The 19,149-nt window shown below is 33.8% G+C and overlaps 4 protein-coding genes across 6 annotated transcripts in view; all 4 read left to right on the top strand.

The window, feature by feature from the left end:
- Window positions 1-218: 218 nt before the first annotated feature.
- LOC117570213 (fibrinogen C domain-containing protein 1-like) lies at window positions 219-5,211 on the top strand. Its single transcript, XM_052003926.1, has 3 exons — window positions 219-236; window positions 4,111-4,976; window positions 5,035-5,211. The coding sequence occupies exons 2-3, from the start codon at window positions 4,207-4,209 to the stop codon at window positions 5,153-5,155; spliced, it is 891 nt and encodes a 296-aa protein (XP_051859886.1). The 5' UTR covers window positions 219-236; window positions 4,111-4,206; the 3' UTR covers window positions 5,156-5,211.
- Window positions 3,662-12,819, top strand: LOC117570214 (fibrinogen-like protein 1). 2 transcript variants are annotated; one of them, XM_034251706.2, is made up of 4 exons: window positions 3,662-3,748; window positions 11,424-11,618; window positions 11,685-12,550; window positions 12,610-12,819. In XM_034251706.2, the coding sequence occupies exons 2-4, from the start codon at window positions 11,553-11,555 to the stop codon at window positions 12,728-12,730; spliced, it is 1,053 nt and encodes a 350-aa protein (XP_034107597.1). In that variant the 5' UTR covers window positions 3,662-3,748; window positions 11,424-11,552; the 3' UTR covers window positions 12,731-12,819. The 2 variants fall into 2 exon arrangements, with proteins under 2 accessions (XP_034107597.1, XP_051859885.1); XM_052003925.1 differs by lacking the exons at window positions 3,662-3,748; window positions 11,424-11,618 and adding exons at window positions 7,154-7,301; window positions 7,399-7,602.
- Window positions 8,053-9,026, top strand: LOC117570212 (fibrinogen-like protein 1). The gene is made up of 2 exons (XM_034251703.2): window positions 8,053-8,532; window positions 8,592-9,026. The coding sequence occupies exons 1-2, from the start codon at window positions 8,093-8,095 to the stop codon at window positions 8,710-8,712; spliced, it is 561 nt and encodes a 186-aa protein (XP_034107594.2). The 5' UTR covers window positions 8,053-8,092; the 3' UTR covers window positions 8,713-9,026.
- Window positions 12,820-15,380: 2,561 nt separating the features above from the next.
- The window catches only part of LOC117567812 (adenylyl cyclase 78C), a 52,044-nt gene continuing 48,275 nt past the window's right edge, over window positions 15,381-19,149 (top strand). Inside the window, exon 1 of one of the 2 annotated variants that reach the window (XM_034248047.2) lies at window positions 15,381-15,778. The gene's annotated coding sequence lies outside the window, so the exon portion shown is untranslated. The remainder of the gene's footprint in view (window positions 15,779-19,149) is intronic. The other variant, XM_034248048.2, reaches the window with a different exon arrangement.

Here is a 19,149-nt window from a genome sequence, read left to right on the forward strand (position 1 = left end):
TTTTGAGAATAATACCGCAAAATATATTGCTTTTATTCAAAATGGGTAGCGGGTATCTCACAGTCAAGCACACTCGACTGTAGCTTTCTTACTTGTTTTTTTCTTCGTTTCAAGATAAGGGGTATTCACTTGCTGTTTAGTTGTGAAACGAATCGGAATAAAAAATTAAAATGAATATTTCTAATTATGTGCGTATATTGGCAATATTATTAATTGTAAATCAAGTGAAAAGCTCGGTAAATATCTTTATGAAATTATAGACTATAATATGAATACTAAGGTCAAACTCCGTTCAGTGCTCCGTTTACTCAAAAGAATTGGATGATCAATGCAGTACCTATTGCTATCAAGTCGTGAAACCCCTTCTAGAAAACGTAAATACGGCCGAATCAATGACAGAAGAATATAATGAGCTGCAGCATACAATCAAATTGCAAGCAGAAACAATAAAGAATCTAAATGAATTGATAAATTCTAAGGACAAATTGAGTGAATCGTGTGAAAGTCAAAATCAATATCAAAAGAAACTTATTGATCAATATGAGATTCAATTAACTACCTTAAAATTGGAAATCTCTTCGAAAGATAAAGAGATTAAAGATTTCAAATCTCAGAATGAAAAAACAAAAGAACTTCAAACTCAAATCACAGCAACTAAACAAGCATCAAGCTGCCTAGGCAAATTGACGAATATTCAGACCTTAAGAGTCCCCATAATTGATACAATGATAGTTCAATGTGATTCGAACTTACCAGAAGCTGGAGCTGGTTGGACTGTTATCCAGCGTCGTAAGGATGGTAGTGTTGATTTCGATAGAACGTGGTCAGAGTATAGAGAAGGCTTTGGTAATCTTCATGGTGAATTCTTTCTTGGACTGGAGAAGATTCATTTGCTAACACAATCCCAACCACATGAATTGTTTGTATTCGTTGGGGACTTTTCGAATGAAACCCGATATGCTCGATATAACAACTTTGTCATTGGTAACGAAAAAGAATTCTATGAGCTAAAAGAACTCGGAACATACTCAGGCACAGCTTCCGATTCAATGGTAAATTACAAAAATAAAAAGTTTTCAACACCAGATAGGTACATTCATTCTTCTAGCAATTGCGCTAAAACCTTAAGTTTGGGATGGTGGTTTGGCGGTTGCTTTTTGTGGTAATAATATAAGATTGACTATAGGCAAATTTTTCTTAATATTGTATTACATTTCAGTAATCTTAATGGAAAATATATACCTTTTAATAATGGTAAGGATATCAATGTCATTGTATGGAACAAGTTGCCGATAAAATTTGCACAAATGATGATTAGGCCACTCGAGTGAAAATTTATAATTATTAAAAAAAAGTTGTATAAAAAAGTTTTTCAGCATCTCAAATAAATTAAAAAATGTCTGTGATGTGATCAAAATCTTGAAGTCTTTAAATGATAACTTAAAATCAGATTCTGTCTGTGACTGATTTAGATGTCAACTACGAGATACCCATTAATAATTTTCAATAAGAGGAAAACCAACTAAATATACCATACCAAAAAATACTTATTCATGATATTATTATTTATGACCACATACCAATAACTATAAAATATACCAAAGACTGCAAGATATACTATATTGTCAATGAAAGCAATTAATACCAGCTCAACAGCAATCGTGTTTTGCCTTAGTATAAACATACAGACAGACAGACGAACAACACTATATTGTCTTAGATGTTGATGCCGATCAAGAATATATACACTTTATGGTGTCGGAGATGCCTGCTTTCGCCGGCAGAAATATAATTTCCTTTTAACCTAGGTTTAGCAGGTATAAAAATGATTCATTTATGTAATCTATTTTAAATATTAACCAATTAAATGTTGTCCAACAAAGTATTTTTTGTTAGAACGTTACACAATATACTTGGTATTAAAAAAGCCTAATACTCATATTCCACATTTGAAATGTTAATTGAACCCTAAAGCACCTTATCATTTGAAATCATTTAGACGCACCTCAAGGCTCAAATGCATTAATTCAAACCACGTGGAAATTATAATTGTATTTATGAATGCAATTGCATCGTTATCGGGCAGCTATTGATTGCGGGTAAATTAGATTTAAATTTTAATATGCTGCGCCAGCAGCTGGCCAGCGTTTTTTTTTTATAATGCGAATAAACTGTATTCATAATAATGCAATTAAAACGCACACACTTTTTATAATGTTGTTTTAACATGACAAACAAAACGAAAAAAACAAGTAAGAAAGTTACAGTCGAGTGTGCTCGACTGTGAGATACCCGCTACCCATTTTTAATAAAGGCAAAATATTGCGGTATCATTTTCAAAATATACCGAAAATACTAAAAAAAAAATACTAAAAATATACCAAATGGTATATTTGGTATATCGATATAGTACACCATTCAAAATATACCATAGACGGCACAATGTACCAGATTGTCGGCCAAAGCAACTCAGACCCATAGTAAGTAGGCGTTTTGCCCATACAAAAGTATTTCTTTAATAACTTCCACAATTTTTCTTCTGATCGCAACAAAATTTTCAGGAATCATAACTACTATAGTAATTATTGTATATACCAAAATTCGTAACTCTAGCTTTAAAATTACGCTTGTTATTCGATTTTTTTGATTTGCGGGGGCGGAAGTGGGCGTGGCAAAAATTTGAAACAAACTTGATCTGCGTGCAAACATAACAAATGCTGTCGAAAAAAAATTATAGCTCTATCTCTTATAGTCTCTGAGATCCAGTGTTTCATACGGACGGACGGACAGACGGACAGACACACAGACGGACAGACGGACAGACGGACATGGCTATATCGTCTCGGCTGTTGACGCTGATCAAGAATATATATACTTTATAGGGTCGGAGATGCCTCCTTCTACCTGTTACATACATTTCCTGCCGGCACAAAGTTATAATACCCTTCTACCCTATGGGTAGCGGGTATAAAAACAAATGCAAAGCAAGCGGCGAATGAGTAATGCAATCAAAACAAACGTTAACAGCGAAAGCAAAAGCAAAAGCTTTTACTTAACAGAGCGCTGTTAACAGCGCACGTATTGAGGACGCTGCTAACAGGTGGTTCCCTGCAATTCGTGCACGTTGGCGGCAAACAAAACACGACAAAGATAAAACTGTTATGTGTTTAATTAGGCAGACAGATTAATTGCCATGACTAACACGAAACCAAATCCAAACAAGAAGTTTGCCTTCAAACGCCTACTTAGTTACTTTGGCGGAGAATCTGGTATATTGTGCCGTCTATGGTATATTTTGAATGTAATACTATATCAATATACCAAATATATCTTTTGGTATATTCTTAGTATTTGTAGCATTTTTGGTATATGTTGAGAAAAATATCGCAATATTTTGCTTTTATTCAAAATGGGTACCGGGTATCTCACAGTCGAGCACACTCGACTGTAGCTTTCTTAATTGTTTATTTCACATTCATGGTACATTATTTGAATGAGACTATTATTAAATTAAATTAGTTTTGGAAGTGCAAATTATATAAACAAATCAAAGGCTGGCGGCGAACATAATTATTTACTGGTATATAAACTAGATAACACAGCTTATTAAATTGAACAGGCACAAAAGCAACATTAGAGGTCGACTTCGAGGCGATTTTCAAAAAAGAAAATTATTTCTATATTATTTTTAAAGTATACCAAAATAACATACCGGAAGAATACGAAAATATAAAGCAAGTTATATATGGTATTTGATATATACAATATACCAAATATTTACATTCATAATATATCAATATTTAACTCGCTTCCAGATTAATCTTTCAAATTTAATATTCTGTTAAAGGTTACCAAAAGTGCAAAAGCAGCAGATTTAATTACATAACATATTAGAAGCGCAACTGCAAACTGCAATTTTTTATTGCTTCGATTCAAAATAAGCTGCTGTTTAGTTGTGAAACGAATTGGAATAAAAAATTAAAATGAATTTTTTTAATTATACGCGTATATTGACAATATTGTTAATTATAAATCAAGTGATAAGCTCGGTAAATATCTTTATGTAAATTATAGCCTATAATATAAATACTGAGTTCAATCTCCATTCAGCACTCCATTTTCTCAAAAGAATTGGATGATCAATGCAGTACCTATTGCTATCAAGTCGTGAAACCCCTTCTAGAAAACGTAAATACGGACGAATCAATGACAGAAGAATATAATGAGCTGCAGCATACAATCAAATTGCAAGCAGAAAATATAAAGAATCTCAATAAATTGATAAAGTCTAAAAACAAATTGAGTAAATCGTGTGAAAGGCAAAATGGAAATCAACAGAAACTTATTGATCAATATGAGACTCAATTAACTACTTTAAAATCAGAAATCTCTTTGAAAGATCTAGAGATTAAAGATTTGAAATCAGAAAATGTAAAAACAAAAGAACTTCAAGATGAAATCACAGCATCTAAACAAGCGTCTAGCTGCTTCGGCAATTTGACGAATATTCAGACCTTACGAGTCCCCATAATTCATACAATGACAGTTCCATGTGAATCGAACTTACCTGAAGCTGGAACTGATTGGACGGTTATACAGCGTCGTAAGGATGGTAGTGTGAATTTTAATAGACCGTGGTCAGAGTATAGAGAAGGCTTTGGAAATCTTCATGGTGAATTCTTTCTTGGACTGGAGAATATTCATGTGCTAACACAATCCCAACCACATGAATTGTTTGTATTCCTTGGAGACTTTTCTAATCAAACCCGATATGCTCGATATAGCAACTTTGTCATTGGTAACGAAAAAGAATTTTACGAGTTGAAAGTGCTCGGAAACTACTCAGGCACTGTTCGCGATTCACTGCTAAATCACATAAATCAAAAGTTTTCAACACCAGATAGATACAGTCATACTTCTACGAGATGCGCTCAATCTTTTAAATCTGGATGGTGGTTTGCCAATTGCTATTGGAGGTAATAATAAAGATTATTGGCAATAGAAAAATTAACTTAATATTGTATTATATTTCAGCAATCTTAATGGGGAATATAAACATTTCGGTAATGATGTGGATGACTATAGCATTAGATGGAACCAGTGGAAGCTTCAACCGTTGAAATTTGCACAAATGATGATTAGGCCAATCGAGTAAAATTTTATAATTATTAAAAAAGTTTTTCTTCAATGTGTGTTTAAGTCTTATTTTATTTTTTTGTGAAAAATCAATATAAATTTAAATAAAATTATATTAAATTCTTTTCATTCACATACATTTTATAATCAAATTTTAATAAAAGCATTCGTAATAAGTAATCAATACTAGTGGGTTCAACTTTCTCTCAGTGCACCTAGAACAAACATCGAAATACAATTTAATGTTGAAGTTTTTGGTGTCGATGCTGATTAATTCCAAAATGAATAATTAGCACAGTTTTTAAAATGGCATTTTTTGTAGTGATCAATATGAGATTCAATTAACTACCTTAAAATCAGAAATCTCTTCGAAAGATAAAGAGATTAGGGATTTGAAATCAGAAAATGTAAAACTAAAGAACTTCAGCAAATTGACGAATATTCATGAAAGAGCCCCCATTATTCAAACAATGCCAGTTCCATGTGAATCGAATTTATCTGAAGCTGGAGCTGGTTGGACTATTATTCAGCGTCGTAAGGATGGTAGTGTTAATTTTAATAGAACGTGGTCAGAGTATAGAGAAGGCTTTGGAAATCTTCATGGTGAATTCTTTCTTGGACTGGAGAAGATTCATTTGTTAACACAATCCCAACCACATGAAGTATTTATATTCCTTGGAGACCTTTTTAATGAAACTGGAAATGCCCGATATAAGAATTTTGCCATTGGTAACGAGTTGGAATTCTACGAGTTGAAAGTGCTCGGAAAATACTCGGGAAATGTTTCAGATTCATTGAAACTTCACATAAATCGAAAGTTTTCAACACCAGATAGGTACAATCATACTTCTAGCAATTGCCCTCAAACTTATAATTCTGGATGGTGGCTTACCAATTGCTATTTTTGGTAATAATATAAGATTGTTGGCTATAAGAAAGTATCCTTAATTTTGTATTACATTAGTAATCTTAACGGAATGTACATGTATTCTAATAATGATAACGATGTGAATGGCATTGAATTGAGATCATGGAAGCATCGGCCGGTGAAATTTGCACAAATGATGATTAGGCCACTCGAGTAAAATTTTATAATTATTAAAAAAAAGTTGTATAAAAAAGTTTTCCAGCATCTTAAAAAATTAAAAAAAATTGTCTGTGGTTAGATCGATATATTGATGTCCTTAAACAATAACTTGATATTTTTATACCCGCTACCCATAGGGTAGAAGGGAATTATAACTTTGTGCCGGCAGGAAATGTATGTAACAGGGAGAAGGAGGCATCTAAAGTATATATATTCTTGATCAGCATCAACAGCCGAGACGATCTACCCATGTCCGTCTGTCCGTCTGTGTGTCTGTCCGTATGTCCGTATGAACACCTAGATCTCAGAGACTATAAGAGATAGAGTTATAATTTTTGCACGCAGGTCAAGTTTGTTTCAAATTTTTGCCACGCTCAATTCTGCCTTTGCAAATCAACAAAAATCGAATAACAAGCGTAATTTTAAAGAGTCGCGAATTTTTATATTTGCAATAATAACTATAGTAGTTGCGATTCCTGGAAATTTGGTTGCGATCAGAAAAATTGTCATAGTTATTAAAGAAATACCTTTGTATGGGCAAAAACGCCTACTTGCTAGGGGTCTTCGTTGCTTTGGCTGACGATCTGGTATATTGTGCTGTCTATGGTATATTTTGCATGGGGTACTATATCGATATACCAAACATACCATTTGGTATATTTTTAGTATTTTTGTAGCATTTTTGGTATATGTTGAGAATAATACTGCAATATTTTGCTTTTATTCAAAATGGGTAGCGGGTATCTCACAGTCGAGCACACTCGACTGTAGCTTTCTTAATTGTTTATTTCACATTCATGGTATAATATTTGAATGAGACTAGTATTAAATTAAATTAGTTTTGGAAGTGCAAATTATATAAACAAATCAAAGGCTGGCGGCGAAGATAATTATTTACTGGTATATAAACTATATAAGACAATATTACAGCTTATTAAATTGAACAGGCACAAAAGCAACATTAGAGTGTGGTCGACTTCGAGACCATTTTCAAAAAAGAAAATTATTTCTGTATTATTTTTAAAACATACCAAAATAACATACCGGAAGAATACGAAAATATAAAGCAAGTTATATAGTATTTGATATATACAATATACCAAATATTTATATTCATAATATATCAATATTTAACTCGCTTCCAGATTAATCTTTCAAATTTAATATTCTGTTAGAGGTTACCAAAAGTGCAAAAGCAGCAGATTTAATTACATAACATATTAGAAGCGCAACTGCAAACTGCAATTTTGTATTGCTTCGATTCAAAATAAGCTGCTGTTTAGTTGTGAAACGAATTGGAATAAAAAGTTAAAATGAATATTTTTAATTATACGCGTATATTGACAATATTGTTAATTATAAATCAAGTGAAAAGCTCGGTGAATATCTTTATGTAAATTATAGCCTATAATATAAATACTAAGTTCAATCTCCATTCAGCACTCCATTTTCTCAAAAGAATTGGATGATCAATGCAGTACCTATTGCTATCAAGTCGTGAAACCCCTTCTAGAAAACGTAAATACGGCCGAATCAATGACAGAAGAATATAATGAGCTGCAGCATAGAATCAAATTGCAAGCAGAAAATATAAAGAATCTCAATAAATTGATAAAGTCTAAAGACAAATTGAGTAAATCGTGTGAAAGGCAAAATGGAAATCAACAGAAACTTATTGATCAATATGAGACTCAATTAACTACTTTAAAATCAGAAATCTCTTTGAAAGATCTAGAGATTAAAGATTTAAAATCAGAAAATGTAAAAACAAAAGAACTTCAAGATGAAATCACAGCATCTAAACAAGCGTCTAGCTGCTTCGGAAATTTGACGAATATTCAAACCTTAAGAGTACCCATAGTTCATACAATGACAGTTCCATGTGAATCGAACTTACCTGAAGCTGGAGCTGGTTGGACTGTTATCCAGCGTCGTAAGGATGGTACTGTGCATTTTAAACAACCGTGGTCAGAGTATAAAGAAGGCTTTGGAAATCTTCATGGTGAATTCTTTCTTGGACTGGAGAATATTCATGTGCTAACACAATCCCAACCACATGAATTGTTTGTATTCCTTGAAGACTTTTTTAAAGAAACCCGATATGCTCGATATAGCAACTTTGTCATTGGTAACGAAAAAGAATTTTACGAGTTGAAAGTGCTCGGAAACTACTCAGGCACTGCTTTCGATTCACTGCGACCTCACGTAAATCACAAGTTTTCAACACCAGATAAAGACTTTACTTCTAAGAAATGCGCTCAAGATTTTAAATCTGGATGGTGGTTTAACAACGATGGTTGCTATCGGAGGTAATAATATAAGATTGTTGACTATAGGAAAGTTTTCATAATTTTGTATTACATTTCAGTAATCTTAACGGATGGTACGTGTTTTCTGATATTGGTAAGGAAGTGAATAGCCTTGAATGGAGATTGTGGAAGCATCGGCCGTTGAAATTTGCACAAATGATGATTAGGCCACTCGAGTGAAATTTTCAAATATTAAAAAAAAGTTGTATAAAAAAGTTTTGCAGCATCTTAAAAAAATTAAAATATATAAAATATCAATAACTTTATATATTTTGATCATCTCTTTAAAATTGTAATGAGGTTCTGTTTGTAACCGATGAACATGTTCAGAGATAGCCACTAACAGGTTTCAATGAAAGCAAAACAATACAAAATGGATACTTTATATTAAATATACCAACTAAATATACAACATACAAAAAATACGACATATATTTATATTTGATATTATTATTAATGACCACATACAAATATACCAATAAGTACAAAACATACCAAGCAATTAAAACCAGCTCAACAGCAATCGTTTTTTGCCATTGTATAAACATAGAGACAGACGAACAACACAATATCGTTGTCCAACTAAGTATTTTTTGTTAGAACTTTACACAAAATACTTGGCTTTAAAAAAGCCTAATACAAATATTCTACATTTGAAATGTTAATTGAACCCTAAAGCACCTTATCATTTGAAATCATTTAGACGCACCTCAACGCTCAAATGCATTAATTCAAACCACTTGGAAATTATAATTGTATTTATGAATGCAATTGCATCGTTATCGGGCGGCTATTGATTGCGGGTAAATTAGAGTTAAATTTTAATATGCTGCGCCATCATCTGGCCAGTGTTTTTTTTTATTATGCGAATAAACTGTATTCATAGTAATGCAATGCTATATGCCTCCATGTCTGAGTTCGGTATTCCTGCAAAGCTGATACGTCTTTGCAGGATGACATTGAGCAGCACCATCAGCTCTGTCAAGGTAGGAACGAACCTCTCCGAACCTTTCAATACCGTTCGAGGTTTCAGACAAGGCGATCCCCTGTCGTGCAACCTCTTCAACTTCGTGATGGAAGGGGTCTTGCGGAAAGCCGGTGTACATCGAGCTGGCACTATTTTTTATAAAAGTGTCCAGCTCCTTGCTTACGCTGATGATATTGACATCATTGGCCGCAGCAAGCGTGATGTCACTGCTGCATTTTCCGCTATCGAAAAAGAGTCAGCAAAAGTGGGTTTGGCGGTAAACGAGGGCAAGACGAAGTACATGCTGTCGACAAGCAGGGAGGCGCGGCGCCTAGACTCCCAGGTGGTAGCAGACAGCTATACGTTCGAAGTGGTCAAGGAGTTCACATACCTTGGCCAATAACACCAAAAATGACGTCAGCCTGGAGATCAAGCGAAGAATCACACAATGTGCAATAGGGACCTCTCTCGCCGAACAAAATTAGCACTCTACAAGACACTCATCCTACCCGTGCTTTTATATGGCGCAGAAGCATGGGTAGTGTCAATGACAGATGCAGCAGCGCTTGGAGTGTTCGAGAGGAAAATTCTTCGCAAGATCTTCGGTCCCGTTCGGATTGGGGACGACTTTCGCATTCGGATGAACCACGAGCTGTACGAGTTGTATGACGACGTGGACGTGGTCCGGCGCATCACGATACAACGTCTGCGCTGGCTCGGCCACGTTGTGCGTATGGATGAAGAATCTCCAGCTCAGAAGGTATTCAAAGCGAGAGTCGACTACGGGCGACGACGAAGGGGACGACCAAATCTTCGATGGAAGGACCAAGTAGAACAGGACCTCAATCTACTGGGTATTTCTAATTGGAGGAGGCGCGCGAAGAGCAGAAGCGCCTGGAGGGAGACGCTGAGGTCGGCCAAAACCCGAAATGGGTTGTAGTGCCACCTAATAATAGAAAATAATAGTAATGCAATTAAACGCACACACTTTTTATAATGTTGTTTTAACATGACAAACAAAACGAAAAAACAAATGCAAAGCAAGCGGCGAATGAGTAATGCAATCAAAACAAACGTTAACAGCGAAAGCAAAAGCAAAAGCAAAAGCTTTTACTTAACAGAGCGCTGTTAGCGGCGTTGTTAACAGCGCACGTATTGAGGACGCTGCTAACAGGTGGTTCCCTGCAATTCGTCCACGTTGGCGGCAAACAAAATACGACAAAGATAAAACTGTTATGTGTTTAATTAGGCAGACAGATTAATTGCTATGACTAACACGAAACCAAATCCAAACAAGAAGTTTGCCTTCAAACGCCTACTTAGTTACTTTGGCGGAGAATCTGGTATATTGTGCCGTCTATGGTATATTTTGAATGTAATACTATATCAATATACCAAATATACCTTTTGGTATATTCTTAGTATTTTTGTAGCATTTTTGGTATATGTTGAGAAAAATATCGCAATATTTTGCTTTTATTCAAAATGGGTAGCGTGTATCTCACAGTCGAGCACACTCGACAGTAGCTTTCTTAATTGTTTATTTCACATTCATGGTACATTATTTGAATGAGACTATTATTAAATTAAATTAGTTTTGGAAGTGCAAATTATATAAACAAAACAAAGGCTGGCGGCGAAGATAATTATTTACTGGTATATAAACTAGATAACACAGCTTATTAAATTGAACAGGCAAAAAAGCAACATTAGAGTGTGGTCGACTTTAAGACCATTTTCAAAAAAGAAAATTTCTGTATTATTTTTAAAACATACCAAAATAACATACCTGAAGAATACAAAAAAATACTGCAAGTTATATATGGTATTTGATATATACAATATACCAAATATTTATATTCATAATATATCAATATTTAACACGCTTCCAGATTAACCTTTCAAATTTAATATTCTGTTAAAGGTTACCAAAAGTGCAAGCAGCAGATTTAATTACATATTAGAAGCGCAACTGCAAACTGCAATTTTTTATTGCTTCGATTCAAAATAAGCTGCTGTTTAATTGTGAAACGAATCGGAATAAAAAATTAAAATGAATATTTCTAATTACACGCGTATATTGGCAACATTGTTAATTGTAAATCAAGTGAATAACTCGGTAAATATCTTTATTTATTTAAAATTATAGCTTATAATATGAGTACTAAGTTCAAACTTCATTCAGAGCTCCGTTTACTCAAAAGAATTGGATGATCAATGCAGTACTTATTGCTATCAAGTCGTGAAACCCCTTCTAGAAAACGTAAATACGGACGAATCAATGACAGAAGAATATAATGAGCTGCAGCATACAATCAAATTGCAAGCAGAAAAAATAAAAAATCTCAATAAATTGATAAAGTCTAAAGACAAATTGAGTAAATCGTGTGAAAGGCAAAATGGAAATCAACAGAAACTTATTGATCAATATGAGACTCAATTAACTACTTTAAAATCAGAAATATCTTCGAAAGATCTAGAGATTAAAGATTTGAAATCAGAAAATGTAAAAACAAAAGAACTTCAAGATGAAATCACAGCATCTAAACAAGCATCTAGCTGCTTCGGAAATTTGACGAATATTCAGACCTTACGAGTCCCCATAATTCATACAATGACAGTTCCATGTGAATCGAACTTACCTGAAGCTGGAGGTGGTTGGACTGTTATCCAGCGTCGTAAGGATGGAAGTGTGAATTTTAATAGACCATGGTCAGAGTATAGAGAAGGCTTTGGAAATCTTCATGGTGAATTCTTTCTTGGACTGGAGAAGATTCATTTGCTAACACAATCCCAACCACATGAATTGTTTATATTCCTTGGAGACTTTTTTAATGAAACCCGATATGCTCGATATAGCAACTTTGTCATTGGTAACGAATTGGAATTCTACGAGTTGAAAGTGCTCGGAAACTACTCAGGCACTGCTCCCGATTCAATGCAACCTCATATACATAAAATGTTTTCAACACCAGATAGATACAATCATACTAATATCCGTTGCGCTAAAGATTATAGTTCGGGGTGGTGGTTTTCCAAATGCTATCGGAGGTAATAATATAAGATTGTTGGCTATAGAAAAGTTTTCTTAATTTTGTATTACATTTCAGTAATCTTAACGGAATGTACGTGTATTCTGATAATGATAAGGATGTGAATGGCATTGAATGGAGATCGTGGAAGTCTCGGCCGATGAAATTTGCACAAATGATGATTAGGCCACTCGAGTAAAATTTTATAATTATTAAAAAAAAAGTTGTATAAAAAAGTTTTCCAGCATCTCAAAAAATTAAAAAAAATTGTCTGTGGTTAGATCGATATATTGATGTCTTTAAACAATAAGTTGATATATTTTGCTTATCTCTTTAAAATTGTAATGAGGTTCTGTCTGTAATCGATAAACATGTTCAGAGACAGCCACTAACAGGTTTCAATGAAAGCAAATACAAAATGGATATTTTATATCAAATATACCAACTAAATATACAATATGGGCATTTCCCCGGGTCGCGAACGTACGTTCGTACGAGATAAATTAAAAAATAAAATCGAAAACAAACGTTTCCTGAAACTTTTTTTTTACTCTTCGATAGCATTTGTTAAGCTCTTTGGTTAGTGTAAATTATGGGGCTTATCGATTTGTAATTTTCATAATATTGGCAAAAAACATGCTGTCGCAGTGCAAATGTACAAATGCAAAACTCTGCGAATTGAGACGGAATATTCTAAGGCAATAACTTTAAATTAAAATAGATTCAAGTAGCTTTCTATCAAGTCTACTCCCAAGAAAATATCTCCATTTATTTCTTTTTAATTTAATTAAGTTCCGGTCGCGAACGTACGATTTCCATATTTATTAAATTTTTATTTTTACCACAACTTTTTTGATTAATAAGTTCATATTTCATAAAAACAAACGGATTTAACTCAATTTAATGTGTTTAATAACATTTAAAGCAAAAAAATAATTTTTTATTAAATATGAAATATGTACTGAAATTTATTAATAGCAAGAAAAATATGTAATAAGTAATAAGTAATAACTAAAAAGTAACGACATAGTTTTTTCAAAAACAAAAACAAAATCATTTTTTTTTTAAATCCATGCGACGCTAGTGAAAATCGACATATGCTTATAGGTAATTTCGTGAACGTACGCTACTTTGACAATCAATAAAAAAAAGATTGGTTAGAGTAACCCCAACGATTTGTTATATTTAAAATATATATACCAAAATAACTTAGCACGCGAAGTTTCATTCATCTGCTTGCACTTAATGCGAAGCAATTACAATAAAATGATGTTTTCGGTCGCGATTTGAACATAGACAAGAAGCAAAATAAAAATTAACAGTTAATTGAACATTTTTTCGCTCACTTTGCATTTTTATCTTATTATTGGATTGCTATTAAGAGATTTGGTAGAAAAAATGCAAACATATCTTATGTTTTCCTTGTGAAATAATTAATCAAAAAAATGCATATAAAAGTAGCTAAATGTGAAAAAATTACATTTTTTCAGTTTGCAGACAAATTTTTTTATAGAAACAACGGAGATATGCTACGGATCCATTGTATTGTGAAAATTTGGATATTTCTTTATGACATTATACAAAAAAATACGATGAATGTGAAGATTTTTTTTTCGGTCGTGGTTTACCATTTTCAGGAATTGCCCATATACAAAACTTACATTTGATATTATTATTAATGACCACATACAAATAATAAGTACAAAACATACCAAAGACTACAACATTTACCATATTGTCAACCTAAGCAATTAAAACTAGCTCAACAGCAATCGTTTTTTGCCATTGTATAAACATAGAGACAGACGAACAACACTATATCGTCTCCTTTTGCCGGTAGAAATATAATTCCTTTTTAACCTAGGTTTTGACGGGTATAAAAATGATTCATTTATGTTATCTATTTTATATATTAACCAATTAAATGTGTTCCAGCTAAGTATTTTTTGTTAGAACGTTACACAAAATATTTGGCATTAAAAAAGCCTAATACTCATATTCCACATTTTAAATGTTAATTGAACCCTAAAGCACCTTATCATTTGAAATCATTTAAACGTACCTCAACGCTCAAATGCATTAATTCAAACCACTTGGAAATTATAATTGTATTTATGAATGCAATTGAATCGTTATCAGGCAGCTATTGATTGCGGGTAAATTAGATTTAAATTTTAATATGCAGCGCCAGCAGCTGGCCAGCGTTTTTTTTTTTATAATGCGAATAAACTGTATTCATAATAATGCAATTAAACGCACACACTTTTTATAATGTTGTTTTAACATGACAAACAAAACGAAAAAACAAATGCAAAGCAAGCGGCAAATGAGTAATGCAATCAAAACAAACGTTAACAGCGAAAGCAAAAGCAAAAGCAAAAGCTTTTACTTAACAGAGCGCTGTTAGCGGCGGTGTTAACAGCGCACGTATTGAGGACGCTGCTAACAGGTGGTTCCCTGCAATTCGTCCACGTTGGCGGCAAACAAAACACGACAAAGATAAAACTGTTATGTGTTTAATTAGGCAGACAGATTAATTGCCATGACTAACACGAAACCAAATCCAAACAAGAAGTTTGCCGTCAAATACAAAGCGCGTGAGATGTGCGATATGATTTACGACTGCGATGAGAGAAAGAGACTTTTGTGATGTCAAAAACCCGCGTGCCGCTCCTGTAAAATGGCTTGTTGCTTTCAATGTTGCCGCCTGTTTTGTTCGTCGTCGTCGTCGTTGCTGTTGTTTGTCGTCATCGTCGACGTCGTTGTCGTTGTCGTCTTCGTTGTTGGTTGTCGGCATGCGAAACGCCGAACGGTCATTCAGTAGCCGTTAGAACGCGTCGCAGTGCGGCAGGAAGTTGCGTATACGACGCGTATGCCTTGCCATAAAAGTAAATTCAAGTGCGCGCCTTTTTGAAATTTCCCGCTTTCTTCTTCGAAGGTGTTAATTAGTTGAAATTTAATTAATCGCAAGGCGTCGCATTTTATGAAGTAAATTACTTTAATGTGAATTCCTGTGGGTGCCTCCGAATTTCTTAATACCAAAAATTTTCGGTCTTCGGTGCTCGGTCTCTCGGCTTGTACTCTCAATTAGGCGCACAAATTGCGTGTAAAAGTGGCAAAAAAAAAGGGGCAACCCAAAAATTGATTAAGTGAATTTCGAGCAAAGTGAATTTCAAATGAATTTAACGTGAATCTGCGAATTGAAATGCAATCAATAAAATTCAATAAATGTCAAAATGAATTTTAAGTACGTATGAAAGTTAATTTCGAAATAAGTTAAGAACTGGGAAAATTATATTTATAGCTACGTAATCTAATTTTCTAATATGGAAATTTGTCTATTCATAGAACGCAGTCATCTGCTAGGCAAACAACAAAGTTTGATTAACCTAAAAAAAGCAGTAGCGGTTGAAAAAAAAGTAAACAATTTTGCAGTGGGCAAACACGTAGATAAATTTATGTGCCAAAACTGTTCCCCGATAAAAAATATCAAATCAAAATCAAATAAAACAAACTTTTCTCTGGTGCAGCAGCAGTAAAAGCAGCAGAATCGAATCAAGCATGACCTATTACTGTCACGTCCGGGGCGAGTCCGAGAAGGAAGAGCAAACAACTTTTCGGGTCACGTTTGACATTTGGCTAAAACACAAAAAAACAGACAGATAGACGGACAGACAACCCGTAAAGCCTGAGCACCCAATACTAGTAACCACAACACATCCGCTAGCGAACACCACAAGCATTAAAAGCAAACTCCGCAAAACTGGCAGCAATTAATTAAAAAGTTTTCACGCGCCCAAATCAAATCAACACAATTTCGCAGGTATTTTAGCGTCAAATTGTGCGGCATCCTCTCCACATCAAGTTCAATTTTGGGCTGCGGGATTCACTTAGTTAGTTAGTTCGATGGCAGCAGCAGCAGCTTCTACTCTACGCTGCCGGATCGATGGATGGGCTCGTAGCAAAATCAATGCGCATTACTGCAGCCTCGTTGCGCCCCAAAACAGCCAGCGAACTCGGTCGCCAGTAACGAAAATAAATTCAAGTTTAAAATACAATCTGCCGCGGGGGTTGCGAACCAATTGCGGACCCAACCATCCACTTATGCGGCGACTGCGACTACGACTACGACTACGGATCCGGTTCTATATCCGCATCCGTATCCTCTCTTGTCTGGCTGCAGATTCAGCTAGCCAGTTGACCAGCAGCTCTTGACCCCATGCCCAAAATAGGCGCCAACTTCGCCTTGTTTTTGCGCTTTGTTTTGCAACTATTTTTGAGCTGCGCTAAAAATTCACTGCGCTGAATATTTATAACAATTATGAAAAAAAAGAATTTAAAAAGCGTTTGTTTTGAAGTTGAGCGTGGCTCACAGAAAGGTTTTAAATAAATGTTTTGTTTATTTCTATATTTTTTATGAATATTTACAATCATGTTATTAAAGACTTGAAAATATTTAATACAAAACTTGATCTTAAAGTTGATCATAGTTCACAGGTAGAACTTAAATTCATTTCCTATGTATTTATATTTTTGCAGAATATTTGCAAATATTTTACTTAAAGCTTAAGCTTGAATAATAAACAACCTTTAAATACAAGTCGGTTTACCACATAAAATTAATATGTCAAGTAGTCGATGGACAGATTTTAATAAATGTTTTGTTAACTTATATGTTATAGCATATTTCAAATAATAAATAAAAAATTTATTTAAGTCCTGTCTATCGTTTACTTGGCTTATTAATATAATAATTATATTTATAATTTTACAGAACATTTACAAATGATTTTTTTTACGAGATTATATATATTATATATTATATATATATGTTTAATTTACTTACATTTACATTACATTACATAAAACTATCTAAGAACACTTCAAACAAAACTTCAGCTTGGCTGACTAATAAACTTGCTTTAGAATGGCGACAAATAGAAGCCAATTCATTATATCAAATTGAGATGTCAAGTGGTTGATAGATAGGTTTTAAGTAAATGTTTTGTTTACCCAATAAATATTTTATTCTAAACTTTAGCTTGGTTCGTTAATAAAAGCCTATTTAATACATCAAATTAATATGCGAAGAGGGCAGACTTAAAATTAATGGTTTTTTTTTATCGTTCTTAATATTTAAAGATACCCGCTAACCAATTTCTATAAGATTATACTCTACAAATATAAACTATTATTTGTTTATTACCGCAAAATATTAAAATATACCGAAAGCTATATATTGTAGCAGTTTATAAAACTGTGTCTTAAATAGAAGTATATTCGTTGTATTTAATATATCAAGTTCAGACAGTTTTCTTGCATGTTACTTAAAGGTAAAAATGTATGTAAAAATATCAAATAAAATTTGTTGACATATTGAAAGCCTTCAATTCATTTAGGCAATTACAATTTCATCTTAAACAAAACTTGTGTTGAAATTTTGCAATCACTTTGAATTTGACACTCATTTCAAGCCGACAACAATTGTGTTTGGCTGGCAAGTGTCTGATTGATTTTTGTTGCTTTAATGTTTGACGTCGATTCTGTGACACGCCTTCAATCCTTTTGCTCGAACTCATCAAGCTGTTTCTCTTGGCTGACATTGTTTCGTTCAGAATCCTTTTCGATGAACTGAATAACCTTCCCATGTCTGGTTGGTGCGAGTGTTGCTCAAGTTGTTAATGATTTTCTGTGACGTGACAAAAAATTAAATTTTTTTTTTCTTTGGGACTTGCAGAAAATAAGTTGGCAAGTGAAAAAGCCGAAACGAAAGAGAAAAGAGAGAAAAAAGTAAAACAAAGGCCTTGCCGCCTTTCAGCGATTGTCAGGACACGCCTTTGGCTAATTGTGTATGTGTTTATGTGTGTGTGTGTGTAATGGCATGTGTATATGTATGTGTAGCTGTTTGTCATAATCAAATGAATGCCCAGCAATAACTTAACACGCAAGCCTTGTGTCCTGTTGCTACTAATGGCTATGACTAGTAATCGGGACCAGGACGAAGTAAAAATAGAAAAATAGAAAGCAAGCAGCAGCAAAGAAAAAAAAAATAGAGAGAGAAATAGAAAGAAAATGCCACTGTTGCAGTTGTTAATTAGCTATTTGGCGCATTATGTTGTGACCCCAGGCATATATGCGGGCATTAACCAGGTCACCTGTCAAAGGGCAAGGGAATGCGAAAAGTCGCCTACGACATCAGCGTAAAGGGGGGAAAATAGCCAAGGGACAAAAGCAGAAGCAGGTGTAGGAGTTGGAAGAAATGTGTGTGGGGGGAAGGTGCATAATTAGTACAAGTTGATTAAATGCCACATTCAGTATTCTATGAGCATTCAGCAAGTTATTAAACGCAAACAGTTGCTATGAATTATTTAGTACAGTATCGTGATGAAACGATTAAATGTGGGGCAACAAGTTTAGGCCAGTTTATGTTGACCCTTTGGCAAAGCAGCTGTCGTTAATCAATAGAAGAAAGAAGTTTATTGACCTTTGATTAAGGCATTTATATGTATGTACTTCATTTTTACTTCGTCGAAGAAAACTGCTGTGCAAAAGACATTAGGAAATATGCAAATGTCTTATTTTTTGGGAAAAGGCTTACAGTTATGAAATTAAACAAGT

Source organism: Drosophila albomicans, chromosome 3 (assembly GCF_009650485.2).
Source record: "Drosophila albomicans strain 15112-1751.03 chromosome 3, ASM965048v2, whole genome shotgun sequence".
In the NCBI taxonomy this organism is placed as follows: domain Eukaryota; kingdom Metazoa; phylum Arthropoda; class Insecta; order Diptera; family Drosophilidae; genus Drosophila; species Drosophila albomicans.

Coding starts and splice junctions, on each gene's coding strand:
- LOC117570213 (XM_052003926.1), top strand. CDS start 4,207: ATGACAGAAGAATATAATGAGCTGCAGCATACAATCAAATTGCAAGCA. Junction 4,977..5,034: donor TTTGCCAATTGCTATTGGAG/GTAATAATAAAG, acceptor ATTATATTTCAG/CAATCTTAATGGGGAATATA.
- LOC117570212 (XM_034251703.2), top strand. CDS start 8,093: ATGACAGTTCCATGTGAATCGAACTTACCTGAAGCTGGAGCTGGTTGG. Junction 8,533..8,591: donor AACGATGGTTGCTATCGGAG/GTAATAATATAA, acceptor ATTACATTTCAG/TAATCTTAACGGATGGTACG.
- LOC117570214 (XM_034251706.2), top strand. CDS start 11,553: ATGAATATTTCTAATTACACGCGTATATTGGCAACATTGTTAATTGTA. Junction 11,619..11,684: donor TAAATCAAGTGAATAACTCG/GTAAATATCTTT, acceptor AACTTCATTCAG/AGCTCCGTTTACTCAAAAGA. Junction 12,551..12,609: donor TTTTCCAAATGCTATCGGAG/GTAATAATATAA, acceptor ATTACATTTCAG/TAATCTTAACGGAATGTACG.